Here is a 24,871-nt window from a genome sequence, read left to right as displayed (position 1 = left end):
CGATTTTCTCTGTAATTGATTTTTACTTGTAGGTGCCATAGTTGAAAGGTCCATAAATGCTGGGATGTGCTAAAGCTCTGAGTATCAGGATGGGGAAGTAACAAAAATGTCGAGCCGTTTGGAGAGAACACATGGGGTGAGGGAACATCGCAGTTATCCAAAACCATGGGTTCGCAATCCAGGGACTGAGGGTTTGGTTAGGTCTGGTGCCACCAGCTTTGCAAGGGAGTGCACTGGAGCCTGGCCCACAGGGAGCTATGAGACAGTCTCCAACCTCAGGAACTTGCAACAGAGAAATCACAGACATCCAACAGCAACAAAAAAAAGGCGCTAAAGTAAGTGATGGGGAAGTACTTACATAATGTGAAGCAAATACAACAGTAACTTATGGACACTTGCAACCCTGCCCTTTGGAGAGATGTCAGTGTTTGTTACTTTAAGGCTCCTGCAAAGTCCTCTTGTTTCAAAGGGCTCCTCCAATGTGGGATTAGTGGGGGGTATCTAGGGAGTTAGATTCATTCATTTGGTTAGTCAGCCAACAAACATGAATTGAGCTCCTCGTGTGAACCAGGCCATTAGATGGAGAAGATGAACTCAAGAGGCCCTAAGGTCTGAAACGTACAATAGAACAGGGAGATGTGCAGACAAAGAAGTCAGTACCGCTGCGTGTTTGTAGAGTACTTAGGAATTACTTTAAAAGCTTACGTCCACGACATAGAGCAACGTTGGCTTAGTAGCCCCATTTCACAGGCAGGTTGGTGGCGGAATCTGGCAGATAAACCAAATTGTCCTCCTAGGGCTTTTGTTTCTCCACTGGCCCACAGGGGGGTGACGTGTGAGGCCATCCGAGGGGTCCCAAGTGAACTCTGCTTTAGATCCGCAAAATGCTGGACACTGAAAAGCTTCAAAACCATCCTAGGTGGTGCCCAGATTAAGACGTTGTTACCTGGAGTGACGGGGTTCTGGCCATTTGCCCCTGCGGGGGAATAAAAGACTCTTGGAGAGCCCCTTCCAACAAGGGCAGCGGCCTGGGACCCTCACAAGTCCACTCCTTTTGGGTAACTTTTCTGTAGAAAACTTGCCTCCGCACAACAGGCCCTCTTCTTAATGTTCCTCGCACTCCTTTTGTTTTCTTGTTTGTTGATTTTCCTTTTACAAACAAGATAGGGGAATGCGTTATTCAACCTTCTTTTGTCAAGTCTTAGGCCTTTTCTAGTGTTAATTGAATGTCTAGGCAGATAGGTAGGAATAATTGCCCAAGGGCAACCTTAGCTACAGTTGTCAATTTACATTTTTACATCCTCCTAAAAATACACCTGCAATAATCCTTTGTCTTGGTGTTTTGACCTCGGGCAAGACCCAGGAATATGCAGCTTCTCCTACAGATGACTAAAATGTCCCCTTCACAACCATCCTCCTTAGAGATTCAACTTCTTTCATAGGGATTTAGGTCACAAAGGGCCCAGGCAGTTCTGAAAAACCCCCGTTATGCTCTCTGGGTCATAAAGGAGACTCATAAATGGCTTTTGGATGAAATGCTGGGGAGGGCTGGATGGTGTCTGGTGTCTGACGGTGTCCTGACCGATGGGCTGGCCAGGGAAAATTATGGGTATGTTTTCATTTAACAACATTTCTTGCTGACTCTTGTCTCCCTGGAAAATTGTCTGTGAGGAGACAAAATAAGGGGCCCTTTCTCTTAATTATTGTTGTTGGGCGATGCCTTAGATCACCTTGTGAGAGCTACGGGCTCTTCCTCTGCAGCTCTCCCCCGCCCCCCTGCCCCCGCTGCAGGAGAATTTGTTTTAGAGGTCAGGGTAATAGTCAACACTGAGATAAAAGTCGGTGCTTAGTGTTTTCAGCTGCCCCTTGTTAGAGGTTTCTTCCCTGAACGTTGGCCTCTACTCATTAAAACACTTTCAAGGTTGTTTTTCTTTCTTTTTTTTTCAGCCGCAAACTAAATCTGTGCCTACTTGCTCGGGACCTGGGAAGAAGTAAGGTGAGCTTAACGTAGCCTCCTCCTCCTCGTACGCTTCGGGGTTTCCTGGCTGGCGTTGCTGCTTTGCCCTCGCTCTTTAGGAAGCCCCGCCGGGGTGCCCGGCGGGGTGGTGCAGTAAGCGTGGAGCTCACACAGGCTGGTTCCATGGAGACGTCGAGACCTTGGTGCTTCCTTGGTGTCACAATGGATCCACATCCATCGAGATGCCCACAGCAGGAACCCGCAGGCCCCCTCTCCATCAGACACCCCGTCCAGTTCTTTTTTTTTTTTTTTTAATTTATTTATTTTTGGCTGCATTGGGTCTTCATTGCTGTGCGTGGGCTTTCTCTAATTGCTGCAAGCGGAGGCTGCTCTGCGGTGCGTGGGCTTCTCATTGTGGTGGCTTCTCTTGTTGCGGAACACGGGCTCTAGGCGCCTGGGCTTCAGTAGTTGTGTCACATGGGCTCAGTAGTTGTGGCTCGCGGGCTCTAGAGCTCAGGCTCAGCAGTTGTGGCACACAGGCTTAGTTGCTCTGCGGCATGTGGGATCTTCCCGGACCAGGGCTCGAACCCATGTGCCCTGCATTGGCAGGTGGATTCTTAACCACTGCGCCACCAGGGAAGTCCACGTCCAATTCTTTACCGATCATGTTGATTCCCCTCCTACGCACCTGGAATCTGTCCACTTCAGCCTCCACTCCTCCTCTTGAATTCAGGCTGTCTTTGCCCTTTCTCCCGGGACTGACAAAAGAGTTTCCAAACTGAGCTGTTAGGGTCTACAAGGCTCCTCCTCACTTTCCACACTTCAGAGTGCTGCTTTCAGAACAAAGTAAGTGTTTCTCTGTATCATTATTGGCCACTTTTCAGGAAGCTTTCCCATGTGTTAAGCACCTCTTAATCTGTCTCTGACTGGATTTCTCTTCCCATCTGTATGTATTTAATTTTTCTTTCACTTTCTTGTTTTCCATCTGAAAAGTACTTCTACAGTATTTTTAAACTCCTTATATAAGATTGACCTTCACAAAGCATTTCTACAAAAAAACCAAAAAAACCCATCCAAAGGAGTTGATTATCTGGGGGAAGTTCATCCAAATGAATCATTGGTTTACTTTCTCCTTTTTTATTCTGGGACATTCAGGTGATGAGAAACGGATTGAGGAAGCAATGAAGTGTGTCTGTGTGTTTCTCTAGGTGCCTTGTGTACACGCAGGGGTATGGGTGGCAGAGGTCAAGATGCGGCCTCTTAGCCTGCTGGTTCTAAAGCGCTGTCATCGGGCGAGGTCTTGACTTTGACAAGCAGGGGTGAGACCGACACTGACTCTGCGAGCCTTGTTAGCAGGCCTCGGCCTTTTGAGAGGGTTGGAAAACCAAGACGAACTATCTGAATATCCTCGAGCAGGTTTTCATAAGTGTTGAGAGAGAAAGCAGATCTTAGGGACAAAAAAGTTTTGGGAAACCGTAGACAAGACAGGTTTCTCTATTGCGAGATTCCATCGAGCCTTTACTCCGCTCCCGTGTGTCACCACGTCCTCTGTGGTATCTTCCAAAATGACGACAGCATATCCGCCAACAATTTATTTCTCAAAATATCTTGAGAACCTGGAATATCAAAGAGCCTAAAATATTGCTTTAGAATATGCATCTCTTGAAGCTGATATTTGTTCCACTGACACTTTTTTTGTTTTTGCGGTACACGGGCCTCTCACTGTTGTGGCCTCTCCCATTGCGGAGCCTGTGCTCCGGACGCGCAGGCTCAGTGGCCATGGCTCACGGGCCCAGCCGCTCCGCGGCATGTGGGATCCTCCCGGACCGGGGCACGAACCCGTGTTCCCTGCATCGGCAGGTGGACTCTCAACCACTGCGCCACCAGGGAAGCCCTGAATTTTTATGTTACGTTGGAGTACAGTTGATTTACAATGTTATGTTCGTTTTGGGCGTGCAGCGAAGTGATTCAGTTATGCATGCACATATATCCACTCTTTCAGGTTCTTCTCCCGTGTGGGTCATCACAGAGTGCTGAGTAGAGTCTTTCTCGACTCTTCGCCTCTCCCCACCCCTCTTGCTGCCCCCAGTCTCCCCCCCGACCCCCGCTCTCTCCATTCTCCTCCTTCCATCCGTCCATAGTCTTCACAGGCTCCCTGCCCGCGGTGTGTGCTTTCTACCCAGCCGAGATCACTTTGATTTTTCTCTCTCGCTGGACTCCTAAGTCTCTTCCTGAAGCTTTCAGCTGGGCATGTGTCCGTCACCTGACTTGAGTTGTTTAAGAGTCATGTTTACTTTTGGTCCCAAATGAAGAAAAGCAGAGAGCAGGGCTCCCCCTTCTCTCCTGCCCTTTGGTGCAGAGGCGCAGGCTGTGAGGCTGGGTGGCTCCTCGGGCCGGGACAGCTGCCGCTTGTTGATGGACAGGGCGGATTTGCCAACTCTGTTCAGCCAAGCAGGAAACTTTCAGTGAATAAACGAATCCTTCTTTTTCATGTCCTCTGGTGAATAGCAACATTTCTTTTGTCATAATTCCTCAAACACTATGAAGAAAGTAAATGTGGTTTATGGGGAAACATCTGAAGCCCAGATCAACTTTTACTGACTAGGGGAGGAGAAAACCGTGTTTGTCTCTCGGGTGGGTCATGACCTAGCCCAGGATGGACTCTTGAGAAAGCTGAACTTTCTGATTGGACCTTTCTCTATGGGTCCTCCAGGGTTTCTGTGAGTTGGTGGATGATAATAATTGATTTGAAAAAATGTCAATATTATTAATATCAACATTAATATTGATTTGAAAACAATGGAATGTTAGAGTTAGTTGGGAAATATTTTTACGTCTTTTAAAAATCAACTTTAGGGGCTTCCGTGGTGGCGCAGTGGTTGAGAGTCTGCCTGCCGATGCAGGGGACACGGGTTCGTGCCCCGGTTGGGGAAGATCCCACGTGCCGTGGAGCGGCTGGGCCCATGAGCCATGGCCGCCGGGTCTGTGCGTCCGGAGCCTGTGCTCTGCAACGGGAGAGGCCACAACAGTGAGAGGCCCGCGTACCGCCCCCCCCAAAAAATCAACTTTATTGAGGTATGACTCACAATACAATGCACCCACTTTATGTGTATATTATGCAAATATTTGCATTCGCATAATTACCTTAGGAATCTAGATTAGATATAGTTCCAAAACAGTGGCCACTCACCACATGTGGCTATTTAAATTAAATTAACTAAAATTAAAAACAGTTCCTCAGTTGTACTCATCACATCTCATAAGCTTAATAGCCACATGTGATTATTGTCTACTGTATCGGACAGTGAAAATTACAAATACACACACACACACACACGGCACTGATATAAAACATACATATAGCACTGAGATAAAACATAGCCATCACACCCAAAAGTTCCTTTGTGTTCTTTTCCAGATAATTCCTAATTCCCAATCCTGATTTCAGGAACTCACTGATGTGATTTGTTACTACACATTAGATTTGTGTTTTCTAGAGCTTCATATGTACATACTCTTTATTTACCTGGCTTTTTCTCAGCATAATGTTTGTAAGGTTGATCCATTCGTGCTGTTACATATGTAACTAGTTCCCCCCTTTTTAGCACTGAACTGTATTCCATTGTATGAAGAGACCACGATTTATTTATCCACTCACCTGCTGATGCCATTTGGGACTATGCTAAATAAAGCAGTTAGTTTTGTAGACATATTTTATTAAAATTTTTTTTAATTGAAGTACAGTTGATTTACAATGTTGTTAGTTTCAGGTGTACAGCAAAGTGATTCAGTTATATATATATATATATTCTTTTTCAGATTCTTTTCAGGTTATTACAAGATATTGACTGTAGCTCCCTGTGCTATGCAGTAGGCCCTTGTTGTTAATGAACATACATTTTCATTTCTCTTGCCTAAATACCTTTGGAATTGCTGGGTTATATGCTAAGTGTATACTTAACTTTATAAGAAATTGCCGAACTGTCTTCCAAAATGGTTGTACCGTTTTACATTCCTACCAGCAATGTAGGGGAGTTCCAGAGAACTCCAATTATTACCAATTACTACCATTTTTTGTTTACTTGTTCTATTAAGTACTGATAGTATCTAAATCTCCACCTGTAATTACAGATTTTCCGTTTCTCCTTTCAGTTCTATCAGTTTTTGCTTCATAATATTTTGAACCTTATGACTAGGTACATTCGAATTTAAGAATGTTTTTGTCTTCTTTATGAACTGACCCTTTCACGACGACATTCCCCTTTTTGTCCAAGTTCTGAATTCTACTTTGTCAGCTGATATAGTCACTCCAGCTTTTCTTTTTAAAAATTAGAATGTGCATGGTATATTTCTCTCTCTTTGTTTTTAACTTATCTATTTTTACTTAAATTGGGCATCTTTTAAATAGCATATAATTTAGTCTGGCTTTAAAAAAAAAATCCTGTCTGAAAATCTGACTTTTAATTGTCCTGTTTAGACCATTTACGTAAAAAAATAATAATTGACAAAGAATAAACTGTATGCATTTCAAGTGTACAATTTGATGAGTTTTGACATGCATATACCCGTGAAGCCATCACCACAATCAAGAAAATGGGCATTTTCATCATTCCCCAAAGGCTACCTGAGCCCCTTGGTAATGTACTCCTCCCCCCACTCCTCTTCCCTGGCAACCACTGATCTGCTGTCTGTCACTGTGGTTTGCCTTTTCTAGAATTCGGTATAAATGGAACATACTATATGTCCTCTTTTTCGTCTAGCTTCTTGTACACATCATAATAATTTAGAGGTTCATTCATGTTGTTTTTTGTTTCACTTTTTTTCCCCTTTTTGTTTCTGTATAGTATTCCATTGTGTGGATATGTAACAATGGTTTTTCATTCACATAGACATTTGGGTTGTTTCTAGCTTTTGGCTATTACAAATAGAGCTGCTATAAACATTCTTATACAAGGCTTATATGGACATATGCTTTTATTTCTCTTGGGTAAATACCTAGGAGATGAATTCCTAGGTCCTATGGTAGGCATACATTTAATTTTCTTTTTAAAACTGCCAACCTATTTTCCAAAGTGTTTGTACTGTTTTGCATTCTCCCCAGCAGTGTATGAGGGCTCTGTTTGCTCCCCTTTCTCATCAACAATTGGTATGGCTTATCTTTTTAACTTTAATGATTCTATTTGGTGGGTTTGTATTTCATTTACTTATTGTCTATTCACGTTTTTTTTTTTAATTTTACCTGTTCCTTTTTATTTTTTTTTTAATTTTATGTATTTTTTGCCTGCGTTGGCTCTTTGTTGCTGCACGCGGGCTTTCTCTAGTTGCAGTGAGAGTGGGCTACTCTTTGTTGTGGTGCGCGGGCTTCTCATTGTGGTGGCTTCTCTTCTTGTGGGGCACTGGCTCTAGGCACGTGGGCTTCAGTAGCTGCGGCACGTGGGCTCAGTAGTTGTGTCTCGCGGGCTCTAGAGCGCAGGCTCAGTAGTTGTGGCGCACGGGATTAGTTGCTCCACGGCATGTGGGATCTTCCCGGACCAGGGATTGAACCCGTGATCCCTGCATTAGCAGATGGACTCTTATCCATTGCATCACCAGGGAAGTCCCCTCACATGTCTTCTTTTGTGAGGCTTCTGTTCAAAATTTTTGCCCGGTTAAAAAATTTAGTTATTGGGACTTCCCTGGTGGCACAGTGGTTAAGAATCTGTCTACCAACGCAGGGGACACGGGTTCGAGCCCTCATCTGGGAAGATCCCACATGCTGCGGAGCAACTAAGCCCGTGCACCACAACTACTGAGCCTGCACTCTAGAGCCCATGCACCACAACTACTGAGCCCACGTGCCACAACTACTGAGCCTGCGTGCCTAGAGCCCGTGCTCTGCAACAAGAGAATCCGCTGCAATGAGAAGCCCAGGCAGCAACGAAGACCCAACACAGCAAAAAATAAATAAATAAATTTATTTTAAAAAATTTAGTTATTTGTTTCCTTATTCTGATACATGTCCTTGGCTGAGGTATGTGGTACAAATATTTTCTCCTGGTTTGTTGGTTAACTTTGTTTTCTTAATGGTCTTCTTAGAAAAGTTTTAAATTTTGATAGTCCAATTTATCAATTTTTAAAGTTATTTATGCTTTTTTGTTCTACCTAAGGAACCCTTGTCTGCCTAAGATCACAAAGATTTTTCCCCTGTGTTTTCTTCTAGAAGTATGAGAGTTTTAAGTTTCACGTTTAGGGCTATGATCCATGTGAGTTAATTTTTCTGTAAGATGTAAGGTAAATATTCATTCTTTTTCCATGGAGAGATCTAGTTGTTCTGGTGCCATTTTTTCAAAGGACTTTCCATTTCCCAAGAAGTACCTCGACACTTTCTTTGAAAATGTTTATAGATGTGGGAAAAAGGTATATGCAAGGTATATTCAGATACTTTATCTGTAACTCTCAGTAGGATACCAGAGTGAAAGAGTGGGCCAAGCATTAAAAATAATTTATGTGGTTACGAATGTCTTATTTTCATCAAATATAGTTCTCTTTTAAATATTTCTTGATGTCCATTCTAGAATGAATCGAGCAATTCCCTTTGATTCTAAAACCATGTGAATAGTAACATCCATATTATGATAGCAGAAATCATTCCACCCATCATTTAAACATATAGGCTTTCTGGTGAAGAGCAGCTTTGTTCCAGATATTTGGGTTTGGTAATGTTCACAGATTCCAGAATTTTCTTTAAATGATGCAAAATGAAAAAATAGCACTCAATTTTACTCAAAAATCCAGATCTATAATATTGATAAAATCACCATAATTTAACTTTCTATATTAGGAGTGCCAAAATAAGCTAATATTTAATTTTGAGACAAGGAAAGAAATAGAGGAAAAGAAAACCCAATGCCTATGAAAACAGACATCTAAAATTTTAATGATTTAAAAATAGCCTGTATATACAATGTGGGAAAGAGAGTAATACAGATTGAACATTTTGGTTTGGGAAACGTGAAACGTCACCACTTTGCTCAAGTCTGTCATCTCCTAAGAAATGCACATTATACAATGAAATCTACAAGGACACTTTTCAACCTCTTCCTCGTTGATTTTCAGCAACCTGCTTCTTCCTTCGCGCACACTTCCTTGTAACGATACAGCTTCTTCTGGCAGAGCAGAACTTCAAGAACTACAAGAGTGGTGGTTCTGAAAAGCACTTCTAGGGTAAGTTCCACTGATTATTTTGTATCCCACTTAGATCATGCATCCTTCTCTCCTAAATCCTTTCCTGTTCCAATGATTTGGTTGTTTAAAACAAGCAAGCTCAATTAAGTCAAGGCATATATTGCAAACCAAAATGTTTTCCAATCGGCTGGAATAGCATCATTAAACGAAAACTGGACTGATAAATCGTAATTTGCTTCTTGACTTGGTAGTATGTGACTACATTTACCCCCCGGGGTAAGAAGTGTGATGATCTGATGGCTTGTGGTGTGTTTGTGCTGTGCCAACCCCAGCAGGTACGAGAGGACAGACTATGGAATGGACGGATGCTGTGCCGAGCTGGGAGACGGTGGTGGGCAGTGTGCACAGGGTCATTGGCCAGAGCTGTAACGCCTAGGTGGGCTCCATACAGCTGCTCTGAGTGCTGGGTCTGCATGTGCACGTTTTAGGGAGGGTACAGGATCAAGCACCGGATTCTCTTAGAGTGGGATGTGGCCTGGTGGCTCTAATGTTTAGGTGATCAAGGAACTGGCCAGTTTCCCTCAGGTAATGGGGTAGCACCTAAGGGAATGTTGAGAGTCAGAAAGGCCCTACTTACAACTGGCAGATGGGACCATCCTTCCTTTTGTGGATGATCATAGTCTGATGTGTCTTTATGAATTCCTGCTGCAAATAATATATTTTTTGCAAATCTAAAAACATCCTTTGGAAAATCGCATGGCCAAGTCACTCATAAATGCCAGTGATCAGGAAGCCCTGTGGAAACATGTCCTCTCCACGCTGAAACAACCCTAAGTGGGGACATGGCCCCTAAGTACATGCGTCACTCCTCCAGCACCTAACATGTCAGAGTTTGGATTAACATATACTTGCTGAAACTTTCTCTCTAGGAGGGCTTTTTCAACCAGAAGTGAGGCATCTTGCAATAACGTGCCCAAGACAGCCAGTGTTGGAAGGGGTTTCAAAAACAAAAACAAGGCATAGCATATGCCTCCTTACTGGAAGGCGCACACCTGCAAATATACTATGCTTCCCAGACTTGGGAGTGACAGGCTCAGAACAATCGCGAGTATATGTAGAGCAATATTACAACCAGCTGGTATGTTTTCTAAAAAAAAATGCAGCATTAGGAGGTGCTTACTAAGGTGCTTCTTGAGTCATGGTTTTCAATGGAATGTATCAGACAAACATCTACGAACGAACATGAACACGCAGTCATACACACACACACGGACAGGACTCTGTACAGTTTACAGTTTACGTCTTAGATGCTTAGATGTGTACGCAAGAACCACGCAGGAAAAAAAAAGTTCCCCTAGAGTTCCCTGAATTTCTGAATGTCGTCTAACCCATCAAATGTTAAAATATTTCATTTTCATATAAAATATCTACAAAAATAGATAAGATTTACAAAAACCAGAGAGTATTTCCAGTTTTCCTCAGTAACCCACGTCAGTCCCTCTTTTGCTGCTCTTCTTCTCAGAATGTCGCCATCTCCAGCAAAGAGCGCTTGAAGAGCTGCGCGTTCCTGGACAGGTCGGTCACCTGGTGGACCATCTCCTGCAGGGCGGACGTGCTGGGGTAATGAAGCGCGGCCGTCTTGGTCGCCAACACTATCGTCTTGAGCTGCTCGCAGAGCTGGTTGCTGGAGTTCATCACTTTGTTGCGCACGTCCTGGGCGGCCACCTGCCTCGTCAGCGTGTCCCCGATGAACACCAGTTTGTGGGCGCTGAGGATGACGAACTTGCTGTGTGCCACGAAGATGCGCGGGGGCTGTGCCGAGCTGAGGCAGCTGAAGAGGGCGTCAATGGCGTTGAGGAGGGAGATGTAATGGGTCTCGCACTGGTCGTAGTAGAAGCACAGAAGCTGCCTGTCCTGGGCGCCCACGCCGCTGCTGGTGCTCGGGAGGCTCTGGGAGGGCTTCCACTTGGAGATGTCGTTCTCCACGGGCTTTGTGATTTCTTGTTCCAACAACTGGAACTGACTCAGCTGCAGGGAAGGAAAAAGCCGAGTTTGTTAAGGATGCGGCGGTGTGCCGAAATGGAAATTAACCAGGGCTTGCAGTTAAAACGCAGGCATCTTCATCCCAGTGCGAGGTGCTTATTAGAGGCCAAGACTTGTCCAGTTGCCTGGCTTTCCTAAGTTGTGACCTGTACAGGCTGACAAAGAGGATCCCTAAGGAATCCTCCAGCTCTGACACAATTGGTCTCGTCTGTCCTCAGGCTGGAAGGCAGCATAGGGTTTAAACCCAGCTCTGTTACCTACACCTTTACGAAGGTTAAATGAGTTAATATTTGCAAAGTGCTTAGAAGAGTGGTTGGTATAATGGAGACTCTAGGTAAATGTTTATTAAATGTTGAGTGGTGGCCAGGGAAAAGGAAACGCAGGGATCTCTTTGTCAGGCCAGTCACTGACGGTTCGCTCCTTCTGGGGGAAAGCCTTGACTTTGTCCCTTCAAGGCACTTAGATAAATGACAATCCATGACCCTGTTCTACTTCTCCTACTCTTTCTGTCCAGATTTATAAATGTCATTATCCAGCACGACAGGGTAGACTACTGCATATAAATAATGTGCGCTGTGGAAGAGAACTCCTCTAAGGGAATCTGAACGCAGGCTGTGCATCAGAACACTTAGACCCCCAGAGCGGTCGAAAGGAAGGGGCCTCACACAAGCACAGACTCAGTGTTCGCTTTCTGCCTTCTCTCCTCACTGCCCCCAGCTGGTGTATTATTTAAACTGCAGTGATAATAATCTCCAGCGATTGCACCAAGTGTCAGGAGAGGCTCTCTTTTACAGGCAAGGACTATCTATCTGTGACCGGAGTTTAGGACTCAGTCTTCTGCCCTGAAAAAGGGCTGAGTCTGAGCAGGGTTAACCTCACCCAGCTTCTCCCCTGAGAAGTGCACAGCGAGCTTTCCTTTTCTGTAGACTCTGTTTTCTTCTTAGGAATTACTAGGATTTCAACAAGTTCCCCAAAGCCCTGCAGTCTTACTTGGCCAAATGCCAAAGCAAACATAAACAGATACAGGGCGATGCTTCAAGATATTCAGCTTATGCTTTTCCAAGTATGTTCATAAATATATCATCTCATTAGGTCGGAGGGGAGAGGGACTTTCTCATTTTATAGAGAAATAGTCGAAGCTCAGGGAGGTTAAGTGGCTTGCCTGAGGTCATGTGACTGGTTGGCCAGAAAGCGCAGATTAGAGCTCTGGTTTCCTGAGTTCAGTGCGTCATTTCATGTCCCTACACGCCATTTCAGTTCATCTTAAAAGGCCTATAAATCCTCAATCCATTTCTTTGTTATTTTTGTGCCCTTGTATTAGCAATACCCATCATTATTTGCCCCACTCATGCCCAACTTTTGAATGAAACTGCCTTGCCCAAAGCCCTTAGTAAATGGACTTGGATATATTTTGAAAACACTGGATCCTGCCCTCCTCCCCTTAGACTGGACCAAGAACAGCCAAGCCATAGGCTTGGGTAGTAGGGGAGAAATAGAGATAGAGATGACAGAGACAGAGGGAGATAGATAGAGACAGATAGATAATGGCCCAGACTCTTTTTTAGGGAATTTGATAAACCACAGAAGGGGCTGACTATTAGCGAGGAAGCTGAGATGAAAAACTATATATAAGAAAGGCTTTGAGTGTCCAGCTGTGGGTTCCGTAAAGTTACAGGGGAGCCAAATGAGTAGATAATCAGAGGAAACTGCCAGAAAATAGAGGCCAAGAAAGTCAATTTAGAGAGACACAAAGTTAGTTAGTAGAGGAAGGAGAGGACATTGACAGTCCTAGTTCTTTAAGACATGGCTATCTTCATTTTCTGTTCTCGGATTCCCCTATTGTGGCTTTACTATAAAACCCGTTTGCTTGGGCCAGCTTGAGTGCATCTTACCCCTTGAGACCAACTGCCTTAGCCCAAGAGTCTTAATATGTTAGATGTACAGGCTTAGCCTGGAAAACCTGTATTTGGACATAGTCCAGGTGCACCCAGCTAGATTACTAAGGCCACAGACCTTCTCTTTGTTCTTATACCCTATTATGTGCCTTGGAGCTTGTTTATGCCAAAGTGTACTGGGAGGATCAAAACCATGATCTTCTGACGTTACACTTTCCGTATTAAGTGGGAAATCTTTTCAATACCAAGTAGGTTTTGTTCTGATTGAACGTACCTGATGATGTTCCAGCTGCATCTTGTTCTGTTTGATGATATTTTCTTTTTCCAAGAGCTCCTTCTGTTGCCTCTCAAACTCCTCCTTACCCTATTATTTTCCAACATAAAGAAAACATGACGTCACCACTAGGATTTGCTTATGCTAACAATTTCATTGACAGACACGTGAATACTCTTCCATTTTCCACTGCCTTGGCAATTTCCCGCATGCCCAGTTAGGCCCTGTGAACCCCAGGCAGGGCTTCTCGGCCAGACTTCCAGAGTCACTGTGCGGATGAGAACTGAAAACTAAAACCCACTTGCATGTGGGGTGCCATGCTCTCCGCTCCACTTTACCATTTTTGGAGGGCTAACCGTGGCCCCCTTCAAACCTCCTTAAGTGGTACTTTTTCTCAGGGCTCTTTTCTAATAGGTTATATGCAAACCCATACACCTCCTAACGGGGGTCTGAACGTGGTCCACATTGTGTTTCTAGTTTCTTTCCATCCTCTACACCAACTTCGCATTTCCCTAGAGGCAGAGCTGGACAGCCAGCCGGGTCAGGGCGGGAGGCCTCCGTCTGCTCTCTCCCCATACGTTTCTTCAGCACAGGGTGTGGCTCTGATCCCCGCCCCCCAGTTGTACGCAAAGGAACTGTGTGTCATAATCCTCAGGATACTTCGCGGCTGTCAGTCAAATGAAAAGAATGGCAGAATAAGATAGTAAAGCAAATTCTAAGTAATGGATCTTGTAGAATGTTTTAATCCCCCGAAGGGAACGGGCAAGCTCTCAGGATCCCGAGTCCACCTGGTGGGATTTCCCCTTGGAGGACGCAGACTGTGACGGCCCGATTTCCATACGCTGCTAAGTTCTAGGTCAATTGGCAAATGCCCAGTGCTCTTCAAGGTAAGCCTATGGTGCGGTTAAGTTTCTCTGTGAGTAATTCTACACACATACACATACACAGTATAGAGCTGAAGGGACCTTAGAAATTCAGAGGTTTTCAAATCTTTTTCCTTAACCGTGAAACACCCCTCACCCTACTTTTTTTCGCAAAGTATTGTGCAGAGCCGTATCATGAAGTGCCAACAGAAGTGGAGCTGACGCATAGCACAGGGAGATCAGCTCGGTGCTTTGTGACCGCCTGGAGGGGTGGGATAGGGAGGGTGGGAGGGAGACGCAAGAGGGAGGGGATATGGGAACATATGTATATGTATAACTGATTAAATTTGTTATAAAGCAAAAAAGAAAAAAATAAAGATGACAAAAAAAAAAAAAACCCCACTACTCAAAATTAACCTGATCTAAAAAAAAAAAAAAAGAAGTGGAGGTGGTATGTCTATCTGCGGGCCCACTACTTGGGGAGTCTCCTCCGGCTCTCCTGAGACGTATCCATCAGATCCAATCCAACCCTGTGCTTCATTCGTTTTGCAAATGAGGCAGTGAGATGAGGTTACGTAAGTTGGTGACACAGTGTCACGGAAAAGCCTAGAGGACTCAGGACTCTCAGGCCAGTATTCTTCCTACTGGACAACATTGCCTCCAATTTGTGAACCATTCATCATGTTTCTGAACATTAACCTTGGTCTCGGCTCTGGCAGTCTAGCTACCAGCCTTATAGGCATTAGCCGCAGGCCCCCGCGTGTGCATGTAGGTGCCTTAGGAGTGTGTTTCTTTACCTGGAGGTGGACATAGTCGTAATCATCCATCCAGCTCCGTTCAGAGCCGTCACTGCTACTACAGTCAGGGGGCTGGTCCTTGCCCAGGCTTGGGGGCAGTGGCTTGTTGAGGGCTGGAGCCTTGTGGTCCCCGGGGTGCAGCCGCTGCACCTGGGAGCCGGCGTGTGGGCACTCAGCGGAGTTCGTGATGCTCTCAGGCCCGCCCTTCCCATGCGAGCTGCCAGGGCCCGGCTTGAAGAGGGTCTCCGCGTTGGTGTTGATGGTCGCGGTCAGCTGCTTGGCATCGTCGGGCAGCGTCTTTGCCACCATCACGAACCGGTCCAGGTCATCCCATCTGTTGTGGGGCTGGCTGGCGGCCAGAGCGTTCAGGGACCAGCCGCACTCGTTCAAGGCGTGGCCGCTCTGGCTCAGGATCTGATGGGAGTCCTGCAGCCTCTGGAGTTCCCGCTTCATCTTGCCGTGGAGGGGGGGCTCCGGCAGGCAAGAGGCGTTGGCCGTGGCCCCCTTGGCGAAGTGCAGGTAGTCCCTGAGGACCAGCTCCACCCTGTCCACGGCGGCGCGGACCTCGTTGACGTGTCGCTCCATGTACCCGTAGCCCCGCCAGTCGGTGGTGACCAGCGCCAGCAGGCCCGAGACGCCCATCTCCAGGGCCTGCTGCAGCCGGTGGAGCCTCTCGATGGCCGTGTCTGGATCCAGGAAGAGCCTTCTGTCCTGGGACGGGGAGGCGGACAGCGAAGATTCCTTCGAGGCGGTGGAGGACGTGGACATGGTGCTGCCGGTGCTGGAGAAGGACAGCCGGTTGATGCCGTCCACCACATCCTGGGAGCCTTTGGCGTCCGGCGGGCTGTGCAGCGGCACGTCGTAAACCCCGTCTCTCTCTTCGAGGTTTGCTTTCCCGCTGGTTTCTGCTGGCGGTGCCAGAAACTGGACCCCCCGAGGGACATCATAGGCGTCGCTCTGGGAGCCCCCCGGCTGGCGCAGCTGCGGGGCCGGTTGGCTCAGGGAAATGCTTTGGTGTCTCCGTGGCGCCAGCTCCGCTGCGGCGTCCCCGTTATATTTAGTGTGAAGGTCCTTCCCCAGGGGCTTGGTGCCGGCAGGGGGGATGTCATAAACGCCCTCGGGTCTGCCGTCGGGCCGGCCGGCGTGTCTCATCGGAGGGGGGAAGTCGTACTCTTTCTCCCTAAGCCCGGCCTCATCTCTGCAGGCAGGGGGTGGAATGGCGTATCCCTGAAAAGCAAGTGGAGAGCGAAGCTGTTATTCGCTCAGTTGGCTCACGTGACGGTGCGGAAACTGAGCGGTACATCAGGATGAGGGCCAGGGGCTGCCCCCCTCTCGCTCGCCCTCCACCCCTAAGTGTCTCCCTGCCCTCACCTCCCCCGCCCTTTGACAAGCACATCCTCCCCTGGCCTCCACGCTGCCCTGCGTGGACCCCTCCTGCCTGCACTGCTCTCCTGGGCCTGCACCGCTGAGCACCTCCTGGGTCTCCTTCCTCAGCTGCTGCAGGCTGGGAGGGCAGACGATGCATGAGCAGCCCGGGCCAGGCGTCAGGAGGCCCAGAGTCTCTCTCGGACCTGTCAGCCGTGTGCTGCCCCATAAGCTGCTTCAGTGTTCTGAGACACAGTTCCCTCATCTGTAGAATCAGGATGACTGTACTTCCTGAGCGGAATGAGTCCAATGCGTTCACCCATATATATATATATATATATATACGGCCTGAGTAAGCTGTGACACCCTATATAGACATCTCACACACACACACACACACACACACACACACGCACACACACACACGCACACACACAGTGTTTTGCTGCTCTGTAGTAGCTCACTTACCCCTTTGTTAGGAGGGATGTCATAGACCCCTTGAGGTTTTATCTCTCCCACTGGAACTGAGAACACGGGGCCTTTCACAGACGACGGTGGGATGTCGTACACCTGAAGAGAAACACCCCACCAGGGTTACCCAGCACGGAAATGTCTTATACTTGTCATTTTTTTATGTACTAAGCTTTTAATGACGGATTTATTTACCAGGTTATGTGTTCCCTTGCTCTTCGGCTGAATTCTATGTAATAAAGGGTTGATGGAATTTTTCTCTTTCAATTTTGTATTCTTTGACTTAGATTGAATATAAAAATGATCTTAGGTAAACTGTCTACACTGTATGTTAAATTGTAGCTTAAATTTTACGCTGCCTGATAAATTGATAAGCAATAAAAGCTTTGTTAGATCAAAGCCTCGATTCCCTAATAAAGCAAATCCAGAAAACATAACTTAAATACCATTGGCTAAACTGGCCCCTGAATAGACAACCTAAATAAAGCATCACATGACATGTACATATTTTGTGAACTTCCCTTTCCTCTGTAGCCCTGAAGGAAAGCTGCCCTCTCCCCCAGTGACCACATTTCTGGTACACACCCCGTGAGCGGTCTGGGAAGGAGGGACATCATAGACGTCCTTTTGGTATCTGGATGGGTACTCGTACACATAGCCATGGCCTGTCCTCATCGGTGTGATCACCTGTGGACAGGAAGACACGGGTAAAATTCCAAGCCGAGTCCTGAGGGCATCTCCTAGCCTCCTAATCAGACACTCCACCCTCATCTTTCACCCGACTAAAGAGAAAGAAAGAAAAAAACCCCACAAAACACACACACACACACACACAGAAAGAGGGAAGAGACAAAAGGAAGGAGACCAGGAAGGAGACACCAGGCCAGTAAACTTTTCAATTCCTCTTGAATCCCAGTGAAGAACCATTCCCTGAAATATCTCTGTCCCCATTCCTCATGGTAACAAAATCACCTCAAAGTTAGTCAGATAAAGTCTGAATTCCCAAAAGGTACTTGAAAGGAGAATCATGTTTGAATTATGAAAGTCCTAGATCAACCCTTTGGAGCATCAAAAGCACAGCATTTGAAAAAAAAAAAAAAAAAAAAAGGCTCTGAAACTATTTGTAAATAGAGTTCAGCCACTTAAAATTCCTCTCATACCTTCCCCAGGAAGCCTCTTCATCTGACGTTATTATGATTATAACTAAAATTCCATAGGCCACTAGAGTACTTTTATGAAGGCTCACACAGTGCTGCCCTTAGAAGCCTCCAGGAGCTTTCATTTTAACGAATGAAACACATGAAATACTGAGTCTGGGAGCCAACCAGGAAGAGAGTTGAGGTCTAATCATTTTCCCATTTCCACCGGGGAAGCAAACATCCAGACGGTACCTACGTCCAAGTGATGTCAAAAGTCAAGTACAGTCATCGCAGCTCGAGCATCTGGAACCAATGTCAATGAAACAAATCTCACCCGACAGGCTCGCATTTTCGTATCTACACACTTCATTGTGTCCTAAGCACAGGTAGAGAAACGACTGGAACTTAAACTCCTCTGAAAATATATTTAATCCCCCCAAAGCTTCTAAACGACTAGGGTCTTGTTTCTGCCTAACCCCTGTCCCCGAATGCTAACAGCACCCACCTAAGTATTGCTCATGACATTTGTGAGAACAGACACTGCAAATTAGGAAGAATTTGTTGTTCCCTAAGAAACCATCATCTTTTATCCTTTCTCTAATGTGAAAACTCTGGCGTCAGGCTGCCTGCAAAACTATGCAAAAAATGCTCATATCCGTCTTACCCCGAAATGGGTGGAACTCAGCCAAATGCACCAATGCCCTTCTCCCTGGGGGCTCTAAATGCCCGGGTTCAATTTGCTTTTAAATCCCTGGTGCTTGTAGCTGATTATGGCTTGCAATGAAGGTAAAAGAGATTAGTATGCAGCCACCATCCCATCCAATCTCTCCACTGCCTCGGGTTTAAAAAAGGAATCTCTTGCTTTAAGGTTTGTTGGCATGCAACATACAGAACCACTTTACAAAGTGGCTACTGTACTGTGCAGAGCAAATCTTCCTTTTTAAAGCAGGATGCTCTTTGCTCAAGAAAGACACAATGTGTTCCCAAGGCCCTTATGTAATTTTTTTCTTCACTCACTATTGTCCAGGAGAGAAATGAAGTATCTTCTCTTGGTCTATCTCATCAGCTCCTCTATTTATAGCTCTCTGTTTTGGCTGTTTAATAGAACCTGCTCACAGCGCAGCTTTTGTTCAGTCTACAAGTTTCTAAGAGTGGATTCTATCCAAGGTTGCCAAGTTAGTAATAACGCTAATGGAAAACCAAGGCTGGTTGTGCTGAAGGCCAGCAGACGGGTTTCATCTTTAGTTTAAAAAAGGGAGCGGGGCTGGGAGATAGATGGGGTGGCGCTAGTATCTGAAAATAGCGCTTGGTGACATGTAAACATAAGGCCCAGCCTCAGGAAGGCGGGTCGCCAGCCAGGCTCTGCCTTGCCTTTGCAGATCGTCCCTGGCAGGGAGCATGAATGCTTCCCAGTATTTAAGGTCTCACTTCCTGACAAATGTCACAGAACCCCCCGCGTGCTCTCTCTTTCTCATTTAGAGGATGCCTGTGGTCATCTGGTTTTTAAAAAACTTTGCATTCCAAACCAGTCATTTTCCTTGTTTATGCATTAAAAGAAACAGATGGTGAAAACCACAGGGGGAAAAAGCCAACAAAATACAACCTTCCCCGATGCCAGCATCCTGATGTTACTATCCAATTCACATCGGTCCACAAATGGCATGGAAACGGGACTGGGGTTGTGCATCTGGTCAGACACAGGCAGGGCACATAGTGAGCCCCTTTGTGACGCGCCTCAGAGAACAAGGAGCTGGACATCCTCTACTTCTCCTCCTTACCCCATTGCTTGGGTCACTTTCATGCCAATTGTGTGTTCTCTCCTCAGAGGAAAGTGCTGACTGTTCTGTACCTTACAAAGTATCTAGTTTTGTGGTTCATAAGGCCTTTTCTTCCTGCTTGACATAGTCCACAAAAACCTTTCTACTTCCCCAGGATTACTGAACCTCAGCCTATGAGGAACACCAAGGTCTAGCTAAGGGGATGTACATTTGGGAAGAAATCTCCTGGGCATTTTGCACAGCAAGGCACTGATGTAATTGCTACACAAAGGGCATCTTAAAAACTAATTTTCTCAATGAAATCAAGTCAGGTTTTTCATTTCCTTGTTTCCTCCATTTGTTTTTCTTTCCTGCATTCCTTTCATTCTGCATATTTATTTATAGTAATAAGGGCTTAGCCTTAGGAATTACCAAACTGACCTCTTAGTTCTTTAGCGTTGCCACAAAGGGGGCTGAACCGTGGGCTCCCCAGGGCTCTGTGACCGACTACTTTCCTGGTTCCCCTGCAGAGGATTTGCATTTTCCAAATATGGATTTTCTGTCCAGATGAGGAATCCAGCCTTCCTTGGACGTTAGTATACTGTTCTGGTCAAGTAATGGAAGCGTCTGAAGGTGGGCACTTTGAGAAGAGCCACAAAGCAGAGAAGGGCAGACTCTAGACGTCTAGAAAGGGAAGAGTCCATGGAGTAAACCTCGGAGGCCGGACCCCGGCCGGGGAGGATCTAAAGCCTGGAGACTGGGGTCACGTTAGCTCTCTACCAATTCCGCTTGTAGAAAAAAACCAAGCAAACAAACATGACTTACCCCACCCCACACACTTTGAGTCACACCATTTTGAGTCTCAGATTCTGGCAGCACGAGCTTTTTAGAGATGCTGTTAAGACTTCTGAGTCTCATAGTTTTGAGAGCCGTGTGTGCTGAAATTTGAAAAGGGAGTCTGTGTCTGGGGTAGCAACGAGGGCTAGGAACGCTGAGAACCGTCAGGTGTGAGAGTCAGAGGCCTGGGACAGAGGCCCGGGGTCGGTCATTCGTGTCTCCACGTTCAGGTGGCTTGAGTTTGCACCCGTAGCAGAGCCAGAGCCTTACGCTTAGATGCCTGTGGGCTGAGCAGGCCGGGTGAAGGGAGAGGTAAGCCGGGATCCTGTGTTGGGGGCACAGAATTCATCCTCTTTTGAAAGGGGGCAGTCAGTCCTCAGCTCCAGCCAAACACCATCCTGAAAAAATACTCCCTGTGTTGCCAGATCTTTCCAATTTTCATGAGAAGTCAGAGGGGGGTTCCTTAAAAAACTAAAAATAGAATTACCATAGGACCCAGCAATCCCACTACTGGGCATATACTCAGAGAAAACCATAATTCAAAAAGACACATGCACCCCAATGTTCACTGCAGCACTATTTACAATAGCCAGGTCATGGAAGCAACCTAAATTCCCATCGACAGATGAATGGATAAAGAAGATGTGGCACATATATACAATGGAATATTAACTCAGCCATAAAAAGGAACGAAATTGGGTCATTTGTAGAGACGTGGATGGACCTAGAGACTGTCATACACAGTGAAGTAAGTAAAACAAATATCGTATACTAATGCATATATGTGGAAGCCAGAAAAATGGTACAGATGAACTGGTTTGTAGGGCAGAAATAGAGACACAGATGTAGAGAAGAAACGTATGGACACCAAGGGGGGAAACTGGAGGGGGGAGTGGTAGTGAGATGAATTGGGAGATTGGGATTGACATGTATACACTAATATGTATAAAATAGATAGCTAATATGAACCTGCTGTGTAAAAAATAAATAAAATTTAAATGATTAAAAAAAAAAGAAGGGGGCTTCCCTGGTGGCGCAGTGGTTGAGAGTCCGCCTGCCGATGCAGGGGACGCGGGTTCGTGCCCCGGCCCGGGAAGATCCCACATGCCGCGGAGCGGCTGGGCCCGTGAGCCATGGCCGCTGAGCCTGCGTGTCCAGAGCCTGTGCTCCGCAACGGGAGAGGCCACAGCAGTGAGAGCCCTGCGTACCGCAAAAAAAAAAAAAAAAAAAAAGAAAGAAATCTGGATTTTTATGTGATGTCTGATTTTGGAAATTGGCTCAAATATTTCAAAGAGCATCTTGGCCAAATGACACGTCTCTGGCCCCCAGGGTGCCCAGTCCTTGCTTTCATCTGTGTATTTCTTCCTGCCTCCTCAGTCTGAGGGCAGGACCTGAAAGCTCTTCACCAGCTCTATGCTTTGGCAAGACTGAACCACTCCATTTTTCATAGGTGCCCTGCATGCCAAGCCGCTGCATCTTCACTCACACTGTGTCTTTGTCCAAGATGCTCATCTTTCTTTCCTCATGTGCAAACTTCATTCAATTTTCAGGGCCAACCTGAGTGTCTCTCTCCCACAAAGCCTTCCTCAGACAGATACAATATCTCCGTCCTTGGAACCTTCCGCGTGTGCATATACATCTCTCACACTGCTTAACCCTTGAGGTTTCACTGTTTCAGACCATCTCTTCTCTTCTCTTCGCATTGTGGAGACAGAGACCATTTCTCCTCCATTTGTATATAAACAGCAGGGCCTAGCACAGTGCCTTGAATATAGTAGATCTTGGATAAACGTATCGACTGAATATATTAATGAACTAAAGGAAAACTCAAGGCTTTTCTTAAGCAAACTGGTGTGGATCTGGAGAGGACACTAAACAGCTCTGCCTATAGAGGATGAGGTTGGTTTCCAGGTAAGTCAGCTCTAGGATGAGTGGGACCCATGGGATAAGGGACATGTCTTATCAGCCATGCATGGTAGCACTGGGCAAGTGGGGTGGCCAAGAAAGCAGGGTGAATGTTAGGTAAAGTTGAGAAATCAGACACCATGGAAGAATTATCACCTGCACCACTATCTGGTGCAAACCACGGTTGGATGGCGGCAAAGAAGGGCCACTAGATGGTTTCCTTTTCCCCAATCTAGAGCTTGCATGTGACCCAAACACCTGCGTTCTTCTCAGCCACAAGCCAGAAACATATGGGGGAGTTTTACAAAAAGAAATGAAAACTAACTCTGCTTTTTACCTTAACATCAGAAAAAAAATACAGCAGAAAGGAACAGGAGTCATGCTTTCTCTAGTTCTGAAAATATGTGACAGGCCCGTGTTGCATGAAGTCTTCTACCAAAGGCCAAGGCCACACTGGGTCTTTGGCTCATTGTAAGGATTAGGTCTGACGAGGGGAGTGCTTGAGAACGTAAGCTGGACCCAGGCAGAGCTGGATCTAGATCCTTGCTCTACCCTTAGTAGCTGTGACAACATGACCAAGGTATGTCCTGGCCTGTTTCCTCATTAGTAAAACAGAAGTAATAATACTTAGAGGCTATTAGGAGTATTAAATGAGATCAAGTACATAAAGTACCTGGCAAAGCAAAACCCGTAAGCCTCAGCTATTTTTATCATAATTGTTACCTAGGTTAAGCATATTTTACTTTTGGGCTTAAACTGTGGACTAGGTAATTGAGATCAATCACCCTAATGAAGACAGCTTTAAAAAAGTGATGAGAATATATGAAAAATCTTCTTGATAACACCAAAAGTTAAAAGATAGTAAAGAATTACCAGGTCAAAACTGAAAAGTGGAGAAGGAATTCATAGAGGGAAGCCCAAATTTTGAGGCTGCTTTTTCTCTGGGGGCATTTGCTGATCTAAAACAGGTCTGAGGGGCTACATTGTGTTTTTTCAGCTTCTATGGGGGAAGGGAAACATTGGACTCTAGGGCTCACCAAGGTAGGGACCCTGATAACCAACCCGCAGTTTGGGTTGGGACCCTAAGGGCCGCATGCAAAAGTAAGGAGTAGCTGGAAGTGAACCTACCCTTGTACAGGCTGAAGCTAGGCTTTAAGTCCTCAGGCTTGGCAAGAACACCTCAAAGCCTGAAATTAGATTTACGTGTGCCTGTGAGGCTGGCAGAGGAAGTAAAATCCTCTCTGGATTTTTACTCTCTCTGAACAGCTTTACAGGCCTTGTATTATTTCTACAAATATTGTTTAAAAACCACAAATGTCCAACACACAATCAAAGATAACTAGGAATTCAGGAGACAAGGCAACAGAAACAAGAACAAAACAGCCAATTCCTGCTTCCTTCCAAATAGGATGAGGATGTTTCTGTGTTGGTGATCACAGATCTCAAGGCTGTTTGCTTTCAAAATGTTTCATGATTAAACCGTAGGAGAATACAAAATTTAATCATTCCTAGATTTAAGTCACGGAAAAAGAAACTAATCTTCACAAATGTATACCGTGTTCCCAGTGAGGTCTACGAGGCAATGGGAATTTCAAATTAAAGTGGTACATGACAAGAGACCTTTGCCCTTGGTGATCATCAGTGTATTTACTTGGGTCACTATTTTACTCTGGTCATATCAGCGTTGCCATTGTCACAGTTATCACCATAACAGCGCAAGACACACCAGTGGAAAACCCCAGGAGAAAACGTGCTTTATACTCTGAGAGATAAAGATATTTATCCAAGAGAAAGACAGCAAAGTCCCAAACCCAAGAGACTTTACGGAATTTCTCCTCTGCATTTCTCTTCAGTGGAAGAGCACATGCTGGGTTTGTCAAGAGGGTCTCACCAAGAAGTAGGACGCACACCCACCCATGAGGAGTGTCTAGAAGCAAAACACTTTCTATAAAGACAACTTCTGTTCACCTGGTATCACGTGTACCAAGGTCTCAGCAAGTCTACCTGGGGGCGCTGCTTCCCTTGGGCATCCAGTTTGCCTCCTTAAAGCTGAGCTGGGGGCTTCCCTGGTGGCGCAGTGGATGAGAGTCTGCCTGCCAATGCAGCGGACACGGGTTCGAGCCCCGGTCTGGGAAGATCCCACATGCCGCGGAGCAACGAGGCCCGTGAGCCACAACTACTGAGCCTGCGCGTCTGGAGCTTGTGCTCCGCGACAAGAGAGGCCGCGACAGTGAGAGGCCTGCGCACAGTGATGAAGAGTGGCCCCCGCTTGCCACAACTAGAGAAAGCCCTCGCACAGAAACGAAGACCCAACACAGCCAAAAATAAATAAATAAATAAATGAAATTTTTAAAAAAGCTGAGCTGGTGGGAGCCTGGGATGGGGCATAGCAGAAACAGAGGCC

The 24,871-nt window shown here is 46.0% G+C and overlaps 1 protein-coding gene across 2 annotated transcripts in view; it reads right to left on the bottom strand.

Annotated features, from left to right (window-relative positions):
- Window positions 1–8,843: 8,843 nt before the first annotated feature.
- The window catches only part of NEDD9 (neural precursor cell expressed, developmentally down-regulated 9), a 297,774-nt gene continuing 281,746 nt past the window's right edge, over window positions 8,844–24,871 (bottom strand). For both annotated transcript variants that reach the window (XM_082638858.1, XM_082638857.1), the window contains 5 exons: window positions 17,415–17,516; window positions 16,827–16,928; window positions 14,994–16,220; window positions 13,334–13,423; window positions 8,844–11,149 (listed from right to left, as the gene is read on the bottom strand). In XM_082638858.1, the coding sequence (XP_082494984.1) occupies window positions 10,640–11,149; window positions 13,334–13,423; window positions 14,994–16,220; window positions 16,827–16,928; window positions 17,415–17,516 (2,031 nt within the window). In that variant the 3' untranslated portion in view covers window positions 8,844–10,639. The remainder of the gene's footprint in view (window positions 11,150–13,333; window positions 13,424–14,993; window positions 16,221–16,826; window positions 16,929–17,414; window positions 17,517–24,871) is intronic.

Source organism: Mesoplodon mirus (assembly GCF_964341445.2).
Source record: "Mesoplodon mirus genome assembly, chromosome: 12".
Taxonomy (NCBI): Eukaryota; Metazoa; Chordata; class Mammalia; order Artiodactyla; family Ziphiidae; genus Mesoplodon; species Mesoplodon mirus.
This window is presented reverse-complemented; position numbering and strand designations above follow the sequence as displayed.